This window comes from Haliotis rufescens, unplaced genomic scaffold (assembly GCF_023055435.1).
Source record: "Haliotis rufescens isolate VD_foot unplaced genomic scaffold, xgHalRufe1.0.p SCAF_4, whole genome shotgun sequence".
Classification (NCBI taxonomy): Eukaryota; Metazoa; Mollusca; class Gastropoda; order Lepetellida; family Haliotidae; genus Haliotis; species Haliotis rufescens.
Window position 1 is genome coordinate 50,458,571 of NW_025964112.1, and position 26,236 is coordinate 50,484,806.

At 39.0% G+C, this 26,236-nt stretch overlaps 1 protein-coding gene across 1 annotated transcript; it reads left to right on the plus strand.

Annotated features, from left to right (window-relative positions):
* The first annotated feature begins 660 nt into the window (after window positions 1-660).
* Window positions 661-25,899, plus strand: LOC124151055 (probable methyltransferase-like protein 24). Its single transcript, XM_046523356.2, has 7 exons — window positions 661-810; window positions 20,623-20,820; window positions 23,050-23,180; window positions 23,577-23,708; window positions 23,878-23,952; window positions 24,542-24,680; window positions 25,310-25,899. Exons 2-7 carry the CDS (start codon window positions 20,680-20,682, stop codon window positions 25,613-25,615), a joined length of 924 nt encoding a protein of 307 aa, XP_046379312.2. The 5' UTR covers window positions 661-810; window positions 20,623-20,679; the 3' UTR covers window positions 25,616-25,899.
* The last annotated feature ends 337 nt before the right edge of the window (window positions 25,900-26,236 follow it).

The window sequence follows — 26,236 nt, forward strand, 5'->3', positions numbered from 1 at the left end:
CTTTTGTGTAATTATATTGAGCCTGTTGAGGGTTTTAGTTTAAAGTACATAGGAAACTGTACCAAAGTGTGAGGACTCTACTCTACTCTACATGCGACTTTGTGTATGTAAATTACATACCATTTTCAAGCTCAAGTCATAAGTGTGCTAAATACTACTTGGAAATGAAGAGCACGAAAGAAGCTTATGATATTACGCATGCGCACAGACAGCGTCTAAAACGCGAGGACACGAGAACGCGAGATCGCGAGAAAATGAAATTCGCATTCTCGCGTTCTCGCGTTTTTTGTTTTTGTTGACTATTTTGACAAGTCGAAATTGCAAGATTGCGAGATTTTTCATCATGTCCGAATGTTGCATTCTCGCGTTGTCGACTTTTGACAAAAAGTACTATGTATAAAAAAACATGAGAATGCGAGATCACGAGAACGCGATTTATTGGCCAAATCTCGCATTCTCGAGATCTCGCATTCTCGTGTTTTTGGCATATTTAGCTCGTTTCTAAAGGTCGAGATCGCGAGAATGCGAGATCGCGAGAATGTCCCTTACAGTATTCCATATGCGAGATCGCGAGAATGTCCCTTACAGTATTCCATATGCTAAATCGCGAGAATGTCCCTTACAGTATTCCATATGCGAGACCGCGAGAATGTCCCTTACAGTATTCCATAGCTCAGCGAGCAAACTATCGCGTTTAGAAGTTTATAAGGTAAGGCAGTCGTTTGAAAAGTGTCAGGTCCAGACGTCATTCTAAGAAGTCCTACAAATACGTGTAAATGTTTTTGGGAACTAACAAGCCAACTTCTAAAGGTAGGTTTCTTAAGTATCAGTACTATCGGGTTGTGGTCTGATATTGGTAACTGATTAGTTTGAAACGTCAAGTATGTGTATGTATATTATGCGTACTGTTCCGTCTCGTTACTTATCTTCGTGTCAGATACCACGCCACCTCATTCATATTAGCTCTACTTGTCACAAAAACGTGATTTAGGGTTCTAGTGTGAAACCACAGGATAGTGATATTACTGAAACACTGGACCCATATATATATATATACACGGTACGTCACTCGCCATCTTGTTTAACACCGCACTCAGGCAGTCTGTAAATAATCGAGTCTGGATTTGGCAATCCAGTGATTGACATCATGAGCATCGATCCATGAAATTGGGATATGATAACATGCATCAACCAAGTCAGCAAGCCTGACCACCCGATCTCATCAGTCGCCTCAGACAATAATAGTCGCCTCTTACGGCAAGCATGGGTTGCTGAAGACCTATTCTACCCCAGGGCCCCGTTCCTCAAAGCGATGTTAGCGCTAAGGTGATCGTAAGTCCCCTACTTTAACATAGGCTTACTATCATTGTAGCACTAAATTCGGAACGGGGCCCAGGTGTTCGTGGGTCTGGAATGAAATGACAGAGTTTGTTTGAAGTTACTGGTGAAACAGATGGAGACGTCATATTTACCATAATAACAAAGATAAAAAAATACATTGTATAATCGTGGATGCTATAGCCCGTTGGTTGTTCATTAAGGACTCACAATTTAATATTCCCTATATGCGTTATGTGAGTGAGTGCGTGAGTGAGTGAGTGGTTTTATGCCACGTTTAGCAATATTCCAGCAATATCACGGCGGGGGACACCAGAAATGGGCTTCACACATTGTACCCATGTCGGGAATCGAACCCGGGTCTTCGGCTTGAAGAGCGAACGCTTTAACCACTAGGCTACCCGACCGCCCCATATGCATTATGTTCCTCAGCACATGTGACGTCACAATTCACTGATGTATCTATATATGTACGCATATGTTTAAACCTGACGATATGACCCATAATACACTTACCACTGTATCGAATCATGCTTTAATTCTGTATCCAACATTCAAAAAGTAGTATTTACTGTTTGCAACAACTTGGCCTCCTGACTACTCCAGCAAGCACTCACCTTTTAATGAACACCTGATATCACTATTTCATAGTGCTTTTTGAACACAGGTGTGTGATAAAGTCAGAAACATACAATGAATTCTGCTTTTAGGAAAGATTTTGTGTGATTATGAAATGGCTTTTGTGGCTTTCATTTACATACAGACCAGGTTGTAGCGAAACAAAAATAATACTTTACAAACATTGCTGCAGCTTTAAAACAACCGAATCCAACATGGATCTGATGTGGTTTTAAAATTTCATCGTCGTCAACACCCCTTTATGAATCTCACTCCACCGTCGAAATTACATTGTGGAGGGACCCTGAGGTGATTCAGACTTGAAAAATAAAAAGAATATTTTATTAAAATCGATACGAAATTTAAACATGAATCAATTCAACACCCCTTTATGAATCTCACTCCACCGTCGAAATTACATTGTGGAGGGACCCTGAGGTGTTTCAGACTTGAAAAAAAAATATATATATATATATTATCAAAATCGATACAAAATTCAAACATGAATGAGTACAACACCCCTTTACGGGACTCACTCCACCATTGGAATTACAATGTGGAGGAGCCCCGAGGTCATTCAGGTCGTTGTCAACACCCCTTGATGGAACTCCCTCCACGGTCGAAGTTACGTGGAGGGACCCTGAGCTGATGTCAAGTCGTCAACACACCTTCATGGAACTCCCTCCACCGTCGAAATTACAATGTGGAGGGACCCTGAGCTGATGTCAAGTCGTCAACACACCTTCATGGAGCTCCCTCCACCGTCGAAATTACAATGTGGAGGGACCCTGAGCTGATGTCAAGTCGTCAACACACCTTCATGGAACTCCCTCCACCGTCGAAATTACAATGTGGAGGGACCCTGAGGTGATGTCAAGTCGTCAACACACCTTCATGGAGCTCCCTCCACCGTCGAAATTACAATGTGGAGGGACCCTGAGGTGATGTCAAGTCGTCAACACACCTTCATGGATCTCCCTCCACCGTCGAAATTACAATGTGGAGGGACCCTGAGCTGATGTCAAGTCGTCAACACACCTTCATGGAACTCCCTCCACCGTCGAAATTACAATGTGGAGGGACCCTGAGCTGATGTCAAGTCGTCAACACACCTTCATGGAACTCCCTCCACGGTCGAAATTACAATGTGGAGGGACCCTGAGCTGATGTCAAGTCGTCAACACACCTTCATGGAACTCCCTCCACCGTCGAAATTACAATGTGGAGGGACCCTGAGCTGATGTCAAGTCGTCAACACACCTTCATGGAGCTCCCTCCACCGTCGAAATTACAATGTGGAGGGACCCTGAGGTGTTTCAGACTTGAATGTAAATAACAGCGACAAAATCAGTTCATAACCGGAAAAAGTATCTACTTAAAGAAGAGTCCATTTCATATTTCTGACAATATCAAAAGCATATGTTTATGAATCACTATCAAATAGTTATGATACCACATGTTCTTGACTATGTCAGTGCATACTTTCTAGCCGGAGTAGTTATCAGACCAGGCTGTTGTGAAATATGTACTACTTTTTGAGTATTGGATACAGAATGAAAACAAAAATCAATACATCAGTAGGTTATTGTGTATCCTATCATCAGGTTAAACATATACATACATATCGATACATCAGTGAATTGTGACGTCACATGTGCTGAGGTACATTATGCATACAGGGAATATTAAATCATGAGTCCCTAATGACCAACCAACAGCCATAAGGATCCATGATAAAACAATGTATTATTTCTCCATGCTTTTACGGCAAAACAGGTCTCCATTTGTTTCATCAGTAATGGAATATAAAATATGTATTTAATAAATAGAACAAAAGTGAGAATGTGTCATAAGCTGACATGAATTGGTTTTTTTGTAGGTCTGCTAAAATATATACATGATAACTATAGAGTATCTTACGTAGACAACATATTATACACATAAAAATGAAATTTATATATATTATATAAAACACAAACAAACGCACAAATTAGTTCTGCCTAGATATTTATAACTTCCCTTATCAATGTAACCACAACCAGGGACAATTCAGGAGATATGTCACACACCCCTATCCCACCCCTCTTTTTCTAAAGTAAGGTACAATATATACAAAAATTTATGTGCAGTTGTATTTTGTACAAGAGATATGATATATAGAGTAATTGAGGATGTGCAATAAATTGTGATATCAAATTGCAAATTTACATTGTTGTATTGGTCAGTAAAACATGTTTGTTATTGTTCATATGACATCCAGTTGAATCATTCATATTACATTTTCAATAAATGTTTACCTTGTAAAATATATCAGTATTTTGTATGTTGTCCTTAGGCCTATTATCATGATAATATAAGTACAATTCATCAGCTCACCTTGGTCCTTCGGGATACCGTGGCGTCCGTCGTCCGTCCGTCCGTCCGTCAACAATTTATTCAAACGACTTCTTCTTCTGAACCACTAATTTGAAATTAACGAAATTTGACTGGAAGCATCCCTAGGTGGTGGGGATTCAAAATTGTACAAACGGTGGTGGATACCACCCCCCTTATCACATACTAATAAAACATTCATCCTCAATTTCTCCTGATTGGCAGTTTTTACAGATACCCATTTCAACGTCCCTTTTTTCACATCTACGTCTAAAATTTACACTGAAATTGTGAAATGACACTCTGAATTTACATAATGCCCTAACAAGCGATTTATCATCTAACATACTTATATACTTTTCTGGTTCTATAGCAGACTTGATATCCTTGTAATGGCTAAGGAAACGAGAAGAAGATATTCTGTCGTGCACGTTTTGACTATACATATCGTGTAACCTTTGTTTAAAAGAGTAGAACAACAAATTTGTATCCCCTATAGCTACATCTGGGGATATCCACACAAAGGAATAGCCACATTAAAATAATAAAAATCTGATATTGGAGACCCAATTCGTTTTGCCTTTGTCGCCAAGAGCTTTCAGTAGTTTATAACATTGGTAAGGATATCTTTGCGGCTCCATCCTCAGTAATTTTAACCAATATTTTGTCATTCGAAGTTGACTTAAAACATGAATGGGATAATGTCCTGTTTCACCTAAAATAGCTTTGTTGGAAGCATATTTTTCAACAATTAAAAAGCGCTTACTGTAGGAAGCATGTACTTTTTCAATAGCGTCAATATATTTTGCGCCCCATATTCCGCTTCATATAGCAAGATTGGCACGATTTTGCCGTCAAATATAGTGCAAGCTGTAGAAAAGGATACATGTATATTTTGCTTGAAAAAATTATAGATGGGTATAATTGCTTTTGATGCTTGCGATGCTAGTTGTTTGCACGCAACTGACCATGATAGTTTAGAAGATAGCGTCAAGCCTAAATATTTACAGTAAGTAACTATTTTTAAGGCGATATTACTATATGTCCATTTTTAAGTTTTGGCAATGATACCTCCATTTCTAAAACAATTACATTTGTTTTTGACAAATTAACTTCCAATCCCCATCAACTGCAAAAAGAATGTGATACATTCATTTGTTTCCCTAAACCATTAACAGAGAATGAAAACATTATAATATCATCAGCAAATAGCAGTAACATTAAATCTCTAATATCTTGTGTGACAAACACACAATGATGACGTTCGTTATATATTTCTGTCACGACCTCATTAATGAAAAAAATAAACAAAACTGGACTTAATATACATCCCTGGCGTACACCACTAGATGTTCTACCAGATTGTGTTTTAATACAAACCTTTACCGATGAATACATATTTTTTAGAACTAGAAGCAATTTCCCCTGCCATCCTTTGGTATGAAGTAAATATAACATTTTTTCTCTATCCACATAATCGAAAGCTATTTTTAAATCTACAAATGCACAAAAAAGCGACCACTCGGTTTACATAAATATTTGGAACATACAGCTTGCAGTATAAATAAATTGTCAACCGTTGAATAGTTTGGGCGAAAACCAGCCTGAGATTCAGATAAAAGATTATTCACATCAAACCAAACTCTAAGACGCTTTTCTATAATGAAAGTAAACAGCTTTCCCGTCACATTTAAAACAGAAATACCCCTGTAATTACTGGGCTCAGACCTTGTACCCGATTTGTACAATGGTAATATCATACCAACGTTCCACGACTCCGGAAACACTCCAGTATTCATAATTTTATTAAATATTAATTTTAAATATGGTAACAGAATTTTGCCTGATAACCTATACATTTCAGCTGGTATTCCATCTTCGCCGGCAGATTTACCAGCTTTCAAATTTAGTAATGCACACTCAATCTCCTTCTCTGATATTTCACCTGATAATAGATCATCTGTAAATGGTAACTCGTTGCAGTCTTCACTTGAATGGGAATGTACAAACTGAGTTACATAACAATCAAAGGGTTTTGCTTCCAAGTTATTAAATGCGGGGTTAAGTAGATCTTTAAAATAAGTGAACCAGATATCTGGTGACAAGGAGTAACCAGATGTATTACCTCGTATCGCCCTTTTTAATGAATTCCAGAAACGTTTACAGTCTCCATGTTTAGCTGCCAACTTTATATCATCACACAGTTTAGCATCGAATATATTCTTCGTTCGTTTACAGCATTTCCTGTACTCAGATTTCGCCTTGAGATAAAGGTGTAAATATTTCACATTTATATGTTCCAAACTTGTTCAGTAACCTATGTTTTCTAGATTTTAGCTTAGAACACTCTATATCAAACCAGGGCGGTTGTTGCTTATCGTGCTTTTTTACCACAATGACTTAAAATATCACATAATTTTCCTACAGCAGTATCAACATTATGTTTTAATAATATAGAAAATTCATTAAACATTTCCTTACTCGCAGTGCTGCATAAATATTTTTGATCCGAAGTGTTCTTATCTTCAGGGAGTCTGTATCTAACTATATTATTTATTAACAAATGAGTATTTTCAGGCCTCTTATTGGGTTGACAAACTGAAGGCAGGATGTTCTTCAGAGTACATAGCATTGGCAAATGGTCTGACTCAGTTTGCTGAAGAACCGACATATCTATTACATTTGTGAACATATCAGTAGAAATAATAAAATAACCAACAACGCTGCATCCAGAATGTGACACATAAGTCAAATTGCCCATGATATCTGAGTTAAATCTTCCATGAACTATATGGATGCCAAGTATCTTACACATATCTAATAAATATAAGCCATAGTTGTTTATGCCTTTATCTAGAGATTGTCGAGGACGAGAAAGGTTATCGGTTTTATAATCAATGTCAACAGGTAAATAATCAACCTCATCATTTATTATATAATCTACCTTATTTCCAGTCTCCACATAAAATAAATTCGCATGAATCGCCATAATCATAAAGAATGTTAGTAAGTTCCCGATCAAGCATGTCAATTCCTTTCTCTTCACTGTTTGCATATACTGGTGAACCCTCAGTTTTGATGTAAACAAACACAAGGATAATATGTAAGGGAGACAACTCATTCTTCACCCTGAAAAATAGAGCATTACATGGCCGTAAACTCTTTCAAGAAAAGGGGATATACTATGTTTAATACATACTGATATTCCTCCTGAAAACCTTCCACGGGATTTATAACGTTTTGGATTGCAACGAAAGATGTCATTGTCGGTAAATAGATTTTGCAAAATATCATGCGCATTCATACACATTGTCTCTATTAAACAGAAAATGTCATAATTTTTACAAAAGGCAGAAAAATACGGATCCACATTTTTTTATTTCTAGCCGTTAATATCCCATGAAGATATAGTGGTAATCAAATCTTGTATAACTAATGGACTGTAGTCCCTCATAACATCAGCTCTGTCTGATGTTGAGTCAATGTTTACACTGGGTTCTGCCTGACAAAAGTATTGAGTACTCTCTTCATGACTGGTAAACTTGGTTGAGTCTGGTATTCGATGATCAAAGACCTGTTTAGTAGCACTGCAATCTGTAGTATCATGGTTAGTATTTACATTGATTAACACACCACCACATGAATGTGCCGGTTCCAAAGTCTGTTGTGCAGCGAAATGTGTGAACTCTGTACTAGAATTCAGGTTTGAGTTCACATACATAACAGTTTGTGCAGAATTATTGTCTGTGACAATGTAATCATCAGCGCTAGATTTAGTGTCACTGTGGCCATTGCCATATCCCTATCCTGATGACTGACTTGGGTCAGCTGGTGACTCGTCTCACTGATGGAAGTGGTCCAGTTGCGAAATCTTCAGACACTCTTAATTGCTCATTCCCTTTTAAAGTTTTTCTTGCAGTATCCAATACTTCAGATTTGTCCTTAAAGAAAGTGAATTTGACAATCACAGGTCTGTTTCCTCTGCGTCAATGCAGCCTGTGTGCACGTTCAATACTAACTGTGCTGGCGGAGCTTATGTTCGGTGATGAACTCATAAAATCCCTCACCGTGCTCTCTGTTTCACTCCATGTCTCATCCTTTCTTTCTGACAGCCCATGAAAAATCAAGTTGCAGCGCCGGGACTGAGCCTCCAGATTATCAGTTTTTATTTCCAGGTCTGATACGTGTTTTCTCAACTTGTCGTTTTCATCCGGTAATGTATCCAGCCTCACACTCACTTCCTTACGAAATTGATCGAGCTTTGTATAGAGTGATGTCATTTGTGATTGAATACATTCAAGCGATTTAGCGAGGTCACTGAGAGGGATCTCATTATCCGGGGTCACATATTGACCTGCCACATTCTGAGATGATAACCTAGTCTGAACCCTAGTATCTGAAGAACTGCGGGGTGTTTTAGGTGGGCCTGGGTTGACTCCACGTCCCCTGAAGCAAGTAGCAATGTTAAATACAACAAGAGCAGGCGACATCCCAACCTCGTCCCACATGGTAGCTGTATATCGGGGTACATGCATCGTGGCCGTCTGCCCCGAGGGACAAAACACCCGATTCTAGCTCTCCAAACTGTTAATTGCTGAGTATAATGAGAGGAATGCACATATGCTACCAGGATGGCCCGGGGGTCTTGCTCCGATCCTGGAGACTTAATCCCTGGGTCATAACTTCGAAACAGTTGAGATCCTCACCCCATAACCATATATACAATTGCTGGGTATAAAGAGACAAACACAATCATGATAACTTCTTTAAGTGGCATTTAGAAGTTGGTGGGATGAAGTAAGACAAGATCTATGGATGAACAACTTCTTTATTACAATTCGTGTGACGTTTCGGTGTAGATCCTAACACCTTTATCAAGCAAGTGATGGATAGTGCTTACTTACTTACTTACTTTGGAGATTTAACGTGCGCTTTCCGACTGATGCGTATTTCGAACACGGGCCCGGCCCGGCCATTTAATGTGTTTCGGAAAGGGGCGAAAGTGGTGTGTGCAACCCAAGAGGGGGCTTAAGGGGTTGCTTTTATAGAATTTGGGAATTTTGAGATTTGGAATAGATGCCGATGGGGTTGGGGAGTAGAACTAAGGGAGCTGGGTATGGTGGATGTTTGTTTGTTTATGTGATTTTGATTTGGTAGATTATAGTGTTTTTAGATGCGTTTTATTAGTTCCGTTTTGATTAAGAATACGCCTAAGGCCTTGAAGTTTTCTAGTTTATTTTGTGGGTTTAGTATTGCTTCTAGAGTGATAGCCTTGTTAAGATTGAGGGTGGTTTGTAATGCGGTTCGATGTGTTAGGTAATGTGTGCAGTGGATGAGTGCGTGTTCTGGGGTTTCTAGTTGTTTGCAGTTGTTGTTTGGATAGTGCTAAACAACATAGGTATATATACTTATTAACATCAATGTTTATACAGTAAACTGATTGATGGACACAGAGAGCTGATTAAGATAATTGGAAGCCAGTGGATGACTATATGGGACAGGGTAAACAACCACGGAAGCTGATAGGGATGATTGGAGGCCAGTGAATAAGAAGCCAGTGAACTGTCTAATGGACACAGTCAGTAAGCAGACTGATAGAGATGATTGGAAGCCAGTGGATTAATTGGATGGACCTATGGATTTAGCAATTAGGTGATGGTATGCAGGCGGGATGTAGGATCCAGCCAGCAATGAACAGATATCAAGGCTACTACATCCCGCCTGCTTACCATCACAGAGAGAAAGAGAGAGAGAGTCTCGCGACGCCATGGGGAACGTTATTCGGATGCTTGTGTTGTTGAGAGAGACTCATGGGGTGGTCCGAGCATCATGGTGTGGGGTGGAATTGGTCTTGCACAGAGGGCCGGCCCTGTGGTCTTCCAGAACATCGGTTGAGGGAGAGGCAATGGTGTCACAGCAGCTCGGTACATTGATCAAGTCTTGAGACCACACGCCATACCTCATTTGGCACGTCGCCACAACCACGAGTTTCAGCATGATAACGCCCGTGCCCACACTGCGAGAGCAACAAGAGACTTCCTCCATCAGAATGGCATCAGAACCATGCTGTGGCCTACCCTCTGTCCCGATTTAAATCCCATTGAGCACCTGTGGGACGAGATTCAGTCCGGCTGAATGACGTCCGACCAAGGCCGACAACTGCAGCTGAACTGCGTCAGGCGTTCCTCTGTGGGCTCATGCCTTCACCAACCGCCTCATCCATTCCATGTATCGACGTTGCACGACAGTCATCAGTGCACATGGCGGACACACGAAATACTGACTTGTGATGCCATTTTCTCGGAGACAAGTGTTGTGTTTCACTTTAAGAACAATTTACACTTTAATTTCAACCTTGATGATCAGTTTTGCCAAGTTTAATCTTTTTAATATGTCTCAAAGTATGTTTACAGTGTTTGGACAAATAAGGTTTCTCATATATCTATCCATGGTGACGTTTCCTTTGCGGTTCAGTGTATGAATATCTGTTATCGTTTCACAAATGGTCATCAGACTTTGCAGATAGGTACATAATATCATTGGAAGGCGGGTAGGCGTATCCTAAAATGAGGTCCCTGTGACCTAGATTCGACCTTGACATCTTGTACTAATGGCTACCAGAGCATATGTCGGCTGCTGTTTCATGCTTGGGCATCAAACTTTGTTAATAGGTACATGACAGGAAGGCAGTGTGGCACATCCTAAAATGCGGTCACAGTGACGTCAATTTTACTGTCCTCAAGTAATAAAAATACAAGTTAAATATGGGTTTCTGCAGCACATCTCGGCCACTGGTACATAATGGGCTTGAAACTTTTTACATATGCGAGAAGCAGGGGTTATCGGAAGCCCACGCTTTGATTTATATCTAGTTTTTAAAGACTTAATACAGTTGTTTCAATCATGTCCGGAGATCTCCCGGAGTTTTGACTTATCTGCTTGGTACGACAGGTTATAATGTTGTTGTTTTTGTATCAATCCTGTTTCGAGATCTTTGTTTTTGGATCATTTTTTATTTTTTCTTGCTTGGAGTTGACATGTTCAACATTAGTCTTACTCTTCGGCTAAAAAAACCCGTTTCTGAAAGCCACATCTCAGAATTTCAAAGCTAGATCAAAACTTAGGATTCCTCTTTAATATCACAGTAGAATGAAAAAAATGACACTGATAACAATTTGAAACTGATTAATGTATCAGTTCTTTTATTTGATGTTTTTAACAAATTGATTATCAAGGTTTTGTATTTGATGCATTTGCAAGATGCCGAGAAGTAAAAAGTGGAAGATGTCCTAGGCGATGTGTGGAGTCCACAAGAAGAGACGGACTGAGGCTGGTATCCTCCCTAAAACTACTCGCTGTGATCCCGAACGAACTCACAGTGAGGCTGGTATCGTAAGCAAAACTACCCACTATGATCCCCAAAGAACTCATGGTGTCACCTGTGATCCCCAACGAACTCACAGAGCTCCAACTGTAAAAACTCAAAATGAAGGTCAAGTAAAAACTCAAAGAAGCTCAAGTAAAAAGTCAAAATGAATCTGTGCCAAGAACCTGTGAAAAAATATATGTTAAAAACAATCTGTGAGAGAAAACGTTTGAGAAAAATACATATGAACAAAGCAAACATAAGAAAAACAAATCTGCCCAAAGCATGAACACACATGCTTCCCAAACTTCAAGTGAAATATCTGCCCTAACTACAAAAAGAACTGATGTAAGAAGTACAAGCCAGCATGATACACTAAATGCAACAAAACGTCTGCCAAGGTTCAAAAGTAAAAGCTACACGCGATACTTTTAAAATACCAGTATTGAATGCAAGCATGCTACCTCCAAGACAAATTCCTGAAAAAAAAATGGGAAATTTTTCACAATCAGACAACAGATTTTGTTCAGAGTCTAGAGGTAGACAGTGCACAGTGCTGTGATGGTTCTGCTGTTTTCAAAAGTGATTGACATTCAATACACACCGTACATGTTGGATGAAATTTTGATAAGAGTTGATAACCATTATAAAAGCGTTATTCAGGAACTGAAATCCCCCCAAAAGTCATACTTGCTAGAAATTTCTGAATTGCCCCCTGTTGTTTTACTTGATTCTGTTTCATACACTATTGACAAGCTTAATATATATGTAGGAACCATCATAAGAGAGCAACACTCCTCTTTGTTTACACTCTCACGTCATCTGTTACTGTGACTTTGTGAATTTGCCTTGGTCATGGCAGGTGGAATTTGCTCAGCAATAAGAAGAGGACACAAGTACTTGTTTTTTTATTCACATGCTCATGGCACTTATATGATGTCCAACAGCAATGGATGCTATGAAGCAACTGTGGATAGAAAAATAGAAAGGCAAATAAAGACAAGCCGGAAATATTACCTAAAGGAATCCAAAAAAGCAACGAACAAATGAGGTATACAAGATAAATGAGAAACTATATGATAGAAACAGACAAGAAACCAGAAGAAGCATATCACAAATCAGAGAGCAAGAACAAGTGTCCGATAGACAGAGGAAAGATATCAGAAGGAGTTGTTCAGAAATCAAGAAACGTGAAGCCTGTATTAAGGCCAAATCTCGATTAAAACCAGAATTTATACAGAAAGAACAATCATCAGATAGACAGAGAAAAGAGACCGAAAGACGTGTACCACAATATAGGAAAAAAGAACAAGTTTCAGATAGACAGAGGAAAGAGATCAAAAGAAGTTTTCAAGAAATCAAGGAACGTGAAGCCTGTATTAAAGCCAAATCTCGATCCAAACCAGAATTAAAACAGAAAGAACAATCATCAGATAGACAGAGGAAAGAGCTTGAAAGACGTGTACCACAAAAATAGACAAAAAGAACAGACATAATATAGACTGAGGAAAGAGATTGAAAGACGTGTACCACAATATAGGCAAAAAGAACAAACATCAGATAGACGGTGGAAAGAGATTGAAAGACGTGTGCCACAAAAATAGACAAAAAGAACAGACATAATATAGACTGAGGAAAGAGATTGAAAGACGTGTACCACAATATAGGCAAAAAGAACAAACATCAGATAGACGGAGGAAAGAGATTGAAAGACGTGTGCCACAAAAATAGACAAAAAGAACAGACATCATATAGACTGAGGAAAGAGATTGAAAGACGTGTACCACAATATAGGCAAAAAGAACAACCATCAGATAGACGGAGGAAAGAGATTGAAAGACGTGTGTCACAAAAATAGACAAAAAGAACAGACATCATATAGACTGAGGAAAGAGATTGAAAGACGTGTACCACAATATAGGCAAAAAGAACAAGTTTCAGATAGACAGAGGAAAGAGAGTGAAAGAAGTTTTCCAAAAATCAAGGAACGTGAAGCCTGTATTAAGGCCAAATCTCGATAAAAAAACAGAAATAAAACAAAAAGAACAAACATCAGATAGACAGAGGAAAGAGATTGAAAGACGTGTGCCACAAAATAAACAAAAAGAACAAACTTCAGAGAGACAGATGAAAGAGGTCAAAAGAAGTTTTCCAGAAATCTAGAAACGTGAAGCCTGTATTAAGGCCAAATCTCGATTGAAACCAGACATAAAATAGAAAGAACAAATTTCAGATAGACAGAGGAAAGCAATAAGTAGAAGTGTGCCTGAAAACAGACAGAAAGAGAAACAATCTGAATTGTTATGTAAAAGAAAAGCCAGAAAGTCAGTTTTTTTCACAGAAATGGAACGAATTGCAAAGCAGGCGTACAGACGGAACCAGTCCGTCTAGGATAGAAAGAGAAATAGAACATTAAAAGCCAAAAAGAGGAAAGATCCGCAAGTAAAGAATCATGAAAAAAGCCCGAAGAAAGGTTCAACAATGCTAAGCGGCAAGCAGAAGTTTTTGAAAGCCGTTGCAGATGGTCCTGTATATGAGTGCACTTCGTGTCATCAAACATGGTTCCGGCACTCTGCTGTTGAACTTTCATATGTGTCCCATAATCATTCACTTGTTCACAAACTGGTTATATCTCTCGAAACAGCAAGGAATGGATTTGTAAGACCTGTGATACAAATTTGAGAAACAACAAGATGCCTTGTCTTGCAAAGGCGAATAAAGTTTCATTCCCACCAAATCCAACAGAGCTTAATTTGCACCAGCTTGAAGAACGTTTGATAGGTTTAAGAATTCCTTTCATGCAAATATGTGAACTTCCAAGAGGCGGACAGCTCAGCATCCATGAATGTTCCTGTCGACATACAGCCTACTATTGCCACGCACATTTGGGGAAACCACTGTTGCAGTAAAACTGAAAAGAAAACTTGCATACAAGAAAGTTGAGGTGACAGAGAACGTTCTCGCAAACCATGTTCTTGCAGCATTACACTGGTTACTTACGAATAGTGAACTGTACAAAAACTCGGGCGTTGTATTTGATGAAACTTGGTGTACCAAAATGGAAAAGGGTGCAAACAGTATAGTCAAAAACTTCTTGAATGACTGCGAGCCAGAGAATGTAGCCGATTGTGCAAAATAAAGTGATGATTCGGATGGATTCAGTGAAATTGATGCTTCTGAAAGAATCGTAGGAAATGCAGATACACTGATAGGTCCGGTGACTCTCGCTTCACGATCCAACACCCACCTAATTGGATCTGAAAAAGTGCGCCCGGTAAAGTGCACTTCTCCCTCGTATTACGTCTATTTCTGTCTCACACTAAAACACGTGTCCTCATCTGTTGAATATGGCTTTCCAATGCGCGCCACCTAGCTCGCCACGTGCGTCAAATATGAATAACCTTGCCTCGCAATGACCAGTTAACTGCTTTTAGTGTAGCTGGAACGCACGGGTCAAAATGCGCATCTTCCTTTCGGATGCTTATCAAAGGGGACAAGCGCCGAAACGAAGGTATTTGCTCATTGAAAATACGATTGTACGTCAAAACGAACCAGTGAAATATTATGGGCGGCCATTTGGTTTAAAAATACTAAGTTGAAATAAAGGACAAAAGTATGCAATAATAGTCAAATGTTATGACTAAAGTATTAAATGTTATTAATAAAGGTCAAAATATAAAACAAACAGACGCCGGTTAAAACTTACAAAGTTGAAATAGAGGTCAAAAGTACACAATATATTAGTCAAATGTTACGTGACATCATATGAAAAGAAAGAACAATGTGTACTAAAGAACGTCAGTGCTCACGAAAGGACACAATAAACTGCCGAAGGACGTTGACAATAAAGAACGCAAGATGGCGCTGCAATTTTTAAAACATTCCGAGTTTAATCGGCTTGTTCCGCATTTGAGGATTCTGACTGACTGACTTTTAACAGGATTTCAGTTATATCGCGGCGTGTCAGCTTAATGTGGGAGGAAAGCCCGAAGTGATGCAGGTCTCGGACGTTTACCACTTCGGTGAAACACACGAGCACGGGTATGGTGCTGACAAACCTAGAAACATAATTGGGACGAATCGGGATTCGAACCCACAATCATAGGTTTCTGGCGTGCCCAAGGGATGCAACTCTGCACGGCGAATCGCGTCGCCTTAGATGACTGGGCCACCCGTGCCCCCATTTGAGGATTCAAACGTGGTCGAAGTAAGAAATGGGTTTAGAAGATAAAGGGTACACCCCGGAACCATCGATTTCGTAGAGGCGATGTCCTGCAAGCGCTGCATACATTGGACACGTTGGTACATGTGAGGATTCGAAAATGGTCGAGGTTGGAAATGTGCTTAGAACACCCGGGGATACTCCAGAACATGCCAGTGTCGAAGCAGTGATATGCCACAACCAGTGCTAAATCTCTGACGACTTTGGTACAAGCAAACCATTTGAGGATTCGAACATGGTCGAGGTCTAAAATGTGTATAGGACACCCTGGGACCCTCCTGCACACGCCTTTTAAGTAGCGGTGATATACCACAATCGGTGCCTTAATTTTTATGGCATTGGTACAAGCAAACCATTTCAGGGTTCGGATATGAACGAGCACTAAAATGGGTTACGAACACCCAAGAATGCTCCGGCACCCACCAGTTTCGTCAAAACGGACCAGTGAAAGATCAAATTATTAATTAAATTATATAATTATCATGTGCACTGTATTTATGAAGTGGATTTAAGTAGGCTCGAACTAAATGACTCAGTGATATGAGAAATCGTAGAGCCCGACATCGCTGCGCGCAGCTTTATTTAATATCATTATTATTATTATAGTAGTGATGCTGCATAGCAGTTATCCTGCCATATGACGAGGCCTGCAAACAATCGAGTCTTGACCAGACAATCCAGTGATTGGCATAATAAGAAACCATACACGCAGTCGGGGTACGCCTTCACCCGATGTATGAATCAGGTCACTGATTGTGCGGACACTGCGTCTGACCACCCAATCCATTAATGTAAGAGCCAGTGCGAAAACGAGGCGTGAAAATACCATGTGAAGTTCACAGAATGGAAAGGCATCGTGTTTCATGTTAAACAAACCACGTATTTAGTAAATTCCTCAGAACGTCTTCCTTCTTTGTGATTTTACTTGATTAATAAAAGAAATCCAATTCGTATCCGAACAAAAACAGATCAGTCTGGAGAGGAGCACAACCAGTACCCATGGGGACCCACTACATATCTATATGTTCTATTGTCCACAAACTTCCAGCTTCAACAAATTGACCAAATCGATAAAAGATATTGTAAATAGAGATTATTAGCAGAGAATGTTTTCGTATTGTAGACATAATATATTTATAATAAAACATGTATTTTGCGAGCCTATGCAAAGTAATACTTTTTATTCCTAATAAATTATACTCAAAATGGATGAACAGTTTAGTAAATAGCTGTACAGAATATCCGTTTTCCGTTGGTTATGGCTATGTATAGTGTGAACAAAATATACAATGTCATTCTTATTACATTAGATCACTGACGCAAAGACTTAAAGATATATATAACAAAATTGGTCTCAAACTGTATCTGAATCAAACAAATGTATTTATCACAAAAATGGTAAAAAATGATTTATATCCCGAACAGTATTTATTTTGTTTAAATGTAAAATAATTCCGGGTTTCCTTAGCAAGATTTCGATGTTGTTCACATGATCTTTTTATTGAAACTGGACGTTACACGGGTATTAAAAGAGAAGAACGCATTTGTCAATTGTGCGCCCTGAATGACATTGAAGATGAATATCACTTTTTTGTTGTTGCACATTTAATGCAACATTAAGGGCTAAGTATATCTTACTTTTACAAAATTTATCTATGTACATTTATCATGCAATGAGAAACCGAAAAATATTATGTTATAGACTCTACTGCTCTGAATGCACTTAGTATTAATGTACTAAAGGCCTGTGGCCTCCTGACTACGGAAATAAAGAAATCAATACTCAGAATGTCTACTGAATACCAAAGCAACTTAAGTACATGAAGTAGTATGAACTGTATTTTGGATAAAGTAAACTGCTTTGGTAAGAATGAGTGACCATAAAATACTCATTGCCATAGTTCTACGATACGATCGGCAGTACTGCCTTATACCCATAATCACAGACATTATGTGAAATACATTGTATAAAGGTTAAAAAAACCCACACCATATGGCATAAAATACAGATCTGTTCCAAGAGGGTGAAACTCATCACAGCTCTATCCTAATCGTGAATAAGTGATTGCTATCAACTGCGGTGATAACCAATCGATTGATATCTCACCATCTTCGATTCTTAATCTGTAATTGCGACACCTTATCAACGTCTAATGCCTGTGGGGTTTTCCTGATGTGTGCTCGGCTGCGCCCCCTGGGACAATGTACGCATTATGGGACGTTATTAAGTAAATAAGTATATCAAACAGTACGTCTTAATATGCAGAAAAACATGCAAAATATGCGTACAAAGTCCCCTAAAGATTATTGGAAGTTACTGAATAAATTTAAGAAAAAAACGCAACCGGAGGAATATGATCTTGACTCTTTCTTTACGTTTTTCAAAAATACCAATATATCTCCAGAAATGGACTCTGATATAGAACTGCAAGTTGACGAAAACGATGACCATATCCTTAACCAGGAAATAACAATAGCAGAAAAGACGAAGTCAGTTTCGAAACTTAAGACAAATAAATCGCCGGAAATAGATGAAATCCTAAATGAATATTTGAAATATACTATTGATTTGTTTATCAAAGTGTATCATAAATTATTTAATATTATATTTGATGCAGGCATCTTACCAGAAGAATGGGTCCTCGGATTGATCAAACCTATTTATAAAAAGGTGATCGTAAAGATCCGAACTCTTACCGACCCATTACTCTTTTTAGCTGCCTCGGTAAATTGTTTACTTCTAGTTTAAGTGACAGAATTAATAACTATCTAGAAATAATAATTTGTTATCAGAATCACAAGGAGGATTTCGATACGGATATTCTACTGTTGATAACATGTTCGTATTGCACCCCTTCATTAAATACCTCAGGTCACACAAAAAGAAACTATATTGTACATTTATAGATTTCGATAACGTTTGGCGCTTTGGACTCTGGCAAAAATTATCAAAACAAATGTACATGGTAAATGTTTCCAAATCATATTTAACATGTACCAAGGCATAAAGTCGTGTATTGTTGCTTATGGTGAAAATTCATCGTTTTTCTCTAGTGATATAGGGGTAAGACAGGGGGTAAATCTATCGCCAATTCTCTTTGCCCTGTACCTAAATGACCTTGAAGAATATCTACAACAGTAAATATGTAAAGGTATTGATATTATATCGGAAGATTAAGTAGTTAGATTCTGCAAAAATATTATTGTTTGGCTATATGCAGATGATACTATTATTCTTGCAGATAACGCCTATGACCTTCAAAATAACATGAATGTTTTTTATGAATATTGTACACAATGGAAGTTGAATATTAATATTGATAAAACTAATATAAGGTGGTTGTATTTGGATCAAGAAAGAACAATACTGTGTTTAGAATAGGCGATAATGTTGTTGAAGTAGTAGATCAATATAAGTACTTGGGTCTGGTTTTGAAACGAACTTGAAATTTCCTAGCAGCCAAGATGTCGTTAGTAGCTCAAGCTAGAAAAGTTATGCATTTATCATATATTAGATTACGTAACCTTGATTTACCAATAAACTGCCAGCTATTATTATTTGATCAAACAATCATGCCTATATTAACATATGGTTCCGAAATCTGGGGATTTGGTAAACTAGATATGATAGAAAAGGTTCACACAGATTTTCTAAAATATATACTAAGGGTAAAAAAAAGCACACCCCACTATTTTGTATATGGAGAACTGGGAAGAACCTATATTACGGATTTAATTAAACAAAGAATGTTGACATACTGGTCTAAGATCATTTATATATACCAACGAAATTGTGTACTGTTATGTATAATGTATTATGTTCAGACTCCTGTAACGATGAATACAGCTGACTCGAATATGTTAAAGGATTATTTGATGGATTAGGCCTTAGTTTTAAATGGACCCAAGAATTCATGCCAAATATAAACGTATTAAAATGTGTTATGAAACAGTTTAGCCAGTTTAGCCAGACTTGGACAAGTTGGATAAACAACTCTTCCAATGCAGTATTTTACCGAATATTTAAAGATAAAATCCAGTAAGAAAATCATCTGCTGTCGCTACCCTTAAGACTCAGTAGCCCGATTACTGAAATAAGATCCACAAACCATAGATTACCAATAGAAAAGGGGCGATGGGAAAATATACCGCGGGAAGACAGAATTTGTAGTCACTGTAATAAACAGGACTTAGCTGACGAATATCAATATCTACTAATATGTCCTTTTCTGCATAACCTGCGTAAGTTATATATTCAAAAGAAGTACTTTACAAGACCTAGTACGATAACACTTGATATGCTACTAAATACTGAAAGTCTATTGAACAAAGAAAACTAGCACAGTTTGTAAAAGAAATCCTCAAGATGTTTAATTAAATTTATTAGTCTGTTGCAATTGAACGTATAGTTGACGCACGTCTGTCTCATGCCTCGTGTCACCATAAATCTCCATTTGTACCTTCAATATGTCATAGCTATGACCTTGAAGCAAAATATACGTTTGTTGTTGTTGTTATTATTCCCGATGACCATATAAAAACGCTGATCACAACTCAGAAGTCAATTCAGGTGTCTGTCTGTCTGTCTGTCTGTCTGTTGTTTAACGTATCTATGATAATATGAGTTCTCAGAATAGTGAGCGTGTCCTGCTCTATCGGTGACATCCGTCACATGAAAAACTGTATTTCACACTTTCTTTTACAGACAGGGCTCACCTGAAACGTTCGTGTCCCGTTGTCTGAGCGTTTTGCAGGCTTAAGGATGAATATGAAGCACTATTATTCCATACTTGCTGCCTTCACAGTATCTGCAGCACTGCTATATGTAGCAACCAGGACCACACAACTACAGGCAATGGTTCTGGATCTACAAGTCATGAGTCAACTCAAGTCCAGCGCTCAGGTGAGTGAATATGAACGACAAAATGTAATCATACGAAATATCTGCTAAAAACAGCATCCATTGTTTGATTCCGACTACACCATGAGCATGTGTTGATGACTGATTGGCCACTCGCTATTGCATTCATTTAAGCATTGACTGTGTATTTGTTTCCGTTCATTGAGGTATGAATCGAAGAACCGATGTGCAAACTTTTGTTAGAATCCGATACGCGGATATAATTAAATTCGACAATGAAAACATGTTTTATCAACAAAAGTTTAACTAAAAATAGTTGTGTATATCGAAGCAGACAAAAAAGACGACATTTATAAACATTCCAGGTGTAGGGATACATACGGTGGCATGACTTTAATCAGGTGATTGTTTAATTTATGCACATAACTTGACCACAAAGTCAGTAGCCAGTCAACGGAGAATATGATTGAACATTGACCTGTCAATCAAGGCAAGAGGCGAGAAGAATTGCAACAATCAGACTGTCACGAACTGGAACAAATATGTCCGCGAGATGGCGGCTGTTTCAAATGACACGGTCCGTTACCGCAAGATTCAAACATTAGTTCCCTGAGACTGGGAAGACGCAGTTGGAAACATGCTAGTTAGAAATGAAACCCGAAGACATTAAAGTTGTGGAACCGAGGCGAGCCGGCACGTTTGCTGTTTTATTCCTTCTTGGCCTTCAGTCTCAAAGGGTTGTTTGGACAATGAATTTGTGTGAGTTTCGCTAAATGTCCTGTGCATGGGGATACACGTGAGCGTGGCTAAATATTTTACATTCATTAGTAAATGAATGCAATAAACCAATTCAGCTAATCAGAATGCAGGAATTTAATGAACACAACGAATAATTAATTATGTCAAATGAATGAAAAACTTAAGCCACGCCCACCGAAGCGGACTATTTTTATTACTAAGGAATGTCGTTGAATCCCAATATTGCAGTCGAGGGAAGGCCTTTTCTGCTCACGTGTATCGTCATGCACAGGACATTTAGCGAAATTTATGCGTATTCATTGTCCAAACTACCCTCTGAGACCGAAGGCCTGATAAGGAATGAAACATGAAACGTGCAGGGTTTCTCGGCTGGTTCCACAAATTTCATGTCTTCGGATTTCATTTCTAACCCGCATTTTGCAACTGTGTCTTCCCGTTCTTACAGAACTAATGCTTGAATCTGACAGACCATATCATTTGAAACAGCCGCCTTCTCCTGGACATATTTGTTCCGGTTCGTGACAGTCTGACTGTTGCAGCTTTTCTCGCCTCTTGCCTTGATTGACAGGTCCTATAAACTTTGTTTTGATCTTACCCTCCATTGATTGGCTACTGACTTTGTGGGAGTGTCAAGTCATGTGCATAAATTAAACAATCACCTGATTCATTTTACTCCACAGTATGTATTCCTCCACATGGAATGTTGATCAGTCTCGTCATTTTTGTCTTCTTTGATATGAATACAACTGTTTTGGGATAAATTATTGTTGATAACACAGGTCGAATTAAATCATAAGGACAGGCGGTTGATTTGTTTCGGTTCATTCAGGAACGAATCGGAAAACCGACGTGCAAACAGTACGAATCCTGGTAAACATCGGTTTTTCGAGTCATACCTCAATGAACCGAAAACAATCTCAGTCAGTCCTTAAATAGTGATGATACCATTTGTTCGCGAAGAGGTGAGCGTATCCCGTTCAATCGATGGCACATATCTCAAACACGTGTAAAGGCAAGTCAATTGTTCACCTGAAAACACAACGACATGGGAACTGGTGATACACGTCCAAATAGGCAATTGAGTCAGACATCATATTTGTCACTGACGCATATAATGTGGAAATGTTCTGGACATGTCTTTACGGAATGTTGAATGTTGTAAACCTTAAACATCGCTGAAATCGTAGAAAGTGCATGCTCGGTTGTACCACAGATGTTGTGAAATGTAGACACCAAAGGCTGAGATGTTGGATTAGTGTTCGACATGAAGGGAAAGTTGACGATTGGCAAATTGAAGTCATCACCCTTTGTCATACAGTCTTGTGGATATTTTTTTGTGACATCACATTTTTCCAATAATGTTGTTTCTGTTTGGCATGGAAACCTCTTGACACATTTTCATGCAATGCTCGCTTCTTCTTTGTTTTGAATTACATGTACACTGTGTGTCGAATGTACATTTTGAACGAGTTGATCATGATCTTACAATGACTGTTTCATTTCTGTTGACAGGTTGTGACAACGAAGAAGCCATCCGTCGGGTCACCAGTGGTGACGGATGACGCTGAGGCCGCCCATCCCATCCCCATGAACGACAAGCTCCAGGTCATGACGAACAAACAACTGGCAACTCTTTATAACGAGTAGGTATTTTGTGTTATAACTAAATTAACAATATGTACGTGTTTTGCCCTATTTCAGTTTTGTAACCAAGGTGCTCGTGTTATTGTATTTAAGTTAACTGAACAACATTCACGTGTTGTGCGGTTTTTCAGTTGTCTAACCAGTACCCACGTGTTGTGCCGTATTTCAGTTTTCTAACCAACCTCCACGTGTTTTATCGTATTCCAGTGCTGTTGTGCATTTCAGTTACCTAAGCAATATTCACGTGTTGTGTCGTATTTCAGTTTTCTAACCAATCTCCACATGTTGCGTCGTATTTCGGTTATCTAACCAACCTCCATGTGTTGTGTCGTATTTCAGTGCTGTGGCGCATTTCAGTTACCTAAACAATATTCACGTGTTGTGCTGTATTTCAGTTTTCTGACCAACATCCAAGTGTTGTGCCGAGACAAGATTAGGATGGGCAACATTCAAGCCGGCGGCTGGGACGTCTGTCTGGATGGACATTATAAGCCAAAGAAAGACCACTGCATCGTCTACTCATTCGGGTCAGTACTACACACGTATTTTGTAATTCTGATAAAATACCAATACATTTTCATCAGTAAGAAACTTCACATTGACTACCAGTGACCGAAAATGGTAAGGATGAGGATCAAGTATATTTGGACAAAACTGTATTGTTATATATATTTCTTTTTAAATTAAATATTTCAGCATTGACAACGACTTCAGCTTTGACGACGACGTCGCTAGCACCTTCGGTTGTGAAGTGCACGCTTTTGATCCAAGGTAAGTGCCCGGCTCCCATCACAGAAAACTGTAAAATATTCTACTCTGTTCAGGGTTTGGTAACGCGAGATATACAACACTCTGAGATATACACACTACTGTTGGTGTGTTTGTTCAGGGATGTATATCTACAAGTTATGATATAATGTACACTGATATAATGTTTATAGATAGGGGAGGTGGGGTAGCCTAGTGATTAAAGCATTCGCTCGTTACGCCGAAGACCCGGGTTCGATTCCCCACATAAGTACAATGTGTGAAGCCCATTTCTGATGTCCCCCACCGTAATATTCCTAAAGGCGGCATAAAATCATACTCACACTCGCATGTTTTTGTATATATATCGGAGGGCTTAGGTACAGTGGAGCGTCATCTATTGCTACACAAACTGCAGTGTGTGTGGTTCACCTGCTCCAGGTTCGAACCAGACACGACAGGCTCCTCTCACAAACGGAGTGAAATATTGTTGAAATATATTTCCTACTCTTAAATTCAGTAATGCATACAATATATTTAATGTGTAAGGACGAGGATGCCAATATTACAATATTACAACAAGTAATCAACATGTTTCTCTTTAATATTATAGCATGAAGCAAAAAGACCATCTGAGAGGCAGGCGTGTCCACTTCCACAACCTTGGTTTGTCGGACCGTGATGGTAAAGGGAAGAGGCAGTGGCCAATGAAGACGATGCTCTCCATCAGACAAGATCTCAAACATGCTGATGTAAGAATTACACGGGATTTTTTGTTGTTGTGTGTGTTAAACATTGCACTCAGTCATATTTCAGCTAAAAGACAGCGGCATGTGAATCTGGGTCAGAAAATCCAGTGATTGATATTGAGAGCAGCTATCCACACTGTCGGGGTACGATGACACGTAATAAACCTAGTCACCGAGCCTGACACCCCGATCCATTAAGTTTCCTCTTATGACCAAAACACATTGCAAGCTACCAATGCTGACCCTGAACCACTTGAGAGGTATTACACACGCACGTGTCTGATAGATGTGGGAGAAAAGCCAGTCGTGTGTGGCTTTCTCTCAGAGTTCTCTTCAGCACGACAGAAGCTTATTTTTTTGGAATCGAATCTCAATTCGCCCAGGAGATGTTTTAACGTTTGTTAGCACCATATCCGTATTTCACAAAAGTGTTTGGTTAACGTCCAAGACCTGCCTTTTTTTCAGGCTTTCGTCCTGCATCAAATTGACACGCTGTGATTTAACAAAAATACACTTCACTCACACGTTCACTCACTCATCACATGTGTGCGACGGTACGAAACCACACTCACGTCTTATTAACTGATTGATAAAGTATTCAGCAGTAAATAAACTCATGCTTTTATTTCCAGGGAGTAATCGACTACATGAAGATTGACATCGAAAACTCTGAATGGGGATCTCTGAACCACGCGTTCAAAACCAACGGCCTCAAGGGAGTCAAGCAGTTGTCGTTGGAGTTCCACGTATTTGGTAAAGAGGAAAGGTCCAAGTACATCTACCGGCTGAACGTCTTCCGTGGCTTGTACAACCTCGGCTACAGGATATTCTGGACACACAACAACGTGGTCTATCCCGCCTGCAGGTTCACATCTGTTTACGACGGCAGAGAGAGAACCAGATGTCATGAAGTCTATTTCCTTAAATGGGTGGTTTAAATTCGTTGCGCAATGGTGATTCAATTAGGCATTATGTGTTGGAATCCCGTTTCGCCCTGATTATGTTTTTAGCTTTGTCGGCACTATAACCGTGCTTGTGGGTTCCACCAAAGTGGTTCGCGTCTTGGACATGCATCAATTCGGGCAGGTCACTGTAACTGTGGATGTTTGTGGCTTGTAAAGTAAGCGTCTTAGTTTGACGGTAGTATCCAGCCACTCTAACGTTGTCATATCATTATTGTATATATTTCACATATCATCTCAATAAACATTTTTTTATAAACGTTGAATCGTTATATTGTTAACGTGTGTCATGCTTTCACTGTGAATGGCATACGTTTATATCCAACCTGATGGCAAGATTTGCGCCCTTTAGTCATCCAGAATCCGATGTTCATTGGTTCAAATCTCCGAATCTCCTTGATTTGGATCACTAGCCTGTCGTCCATAAACACTCCCGTGGCTTTGCCATAATATATGAAAACCTGAAACACTGTTGAAAGCGGTTTAACCCTCAGATCAAGTGACCTCATAGCGTGTCATCGTTGCTCATAATATCAATCACTAGAATGACTGGTCATCATACACCTGGGATATTGCAGCGTTTAAATCACACATACA

Bases quoted from the DNA above. Each gene is read 5' to 3' on its own strand.
- LOC124151055 (XM_046523356.2), top strand. From the start codon at position 20,680: ATGAATATGAAGCACTATTATTCCATACTTGCTGCCTTCACAGTATCT. The intron at 20,821-23,049 runs GTGAGTGAATAT...TTCTGTTGACAG, and splicing joins AACTCAAGTCCAGCGCTCAG to GTTGTGACAACGAAGAAGCC. The intron at 23,181-23,576 runs GTAGGTATTTTG...GCTGTATTTCAG, and splicing joins CTGGCAACTCTTTATAACGA to TTTTCTGACCAACATCCAAG.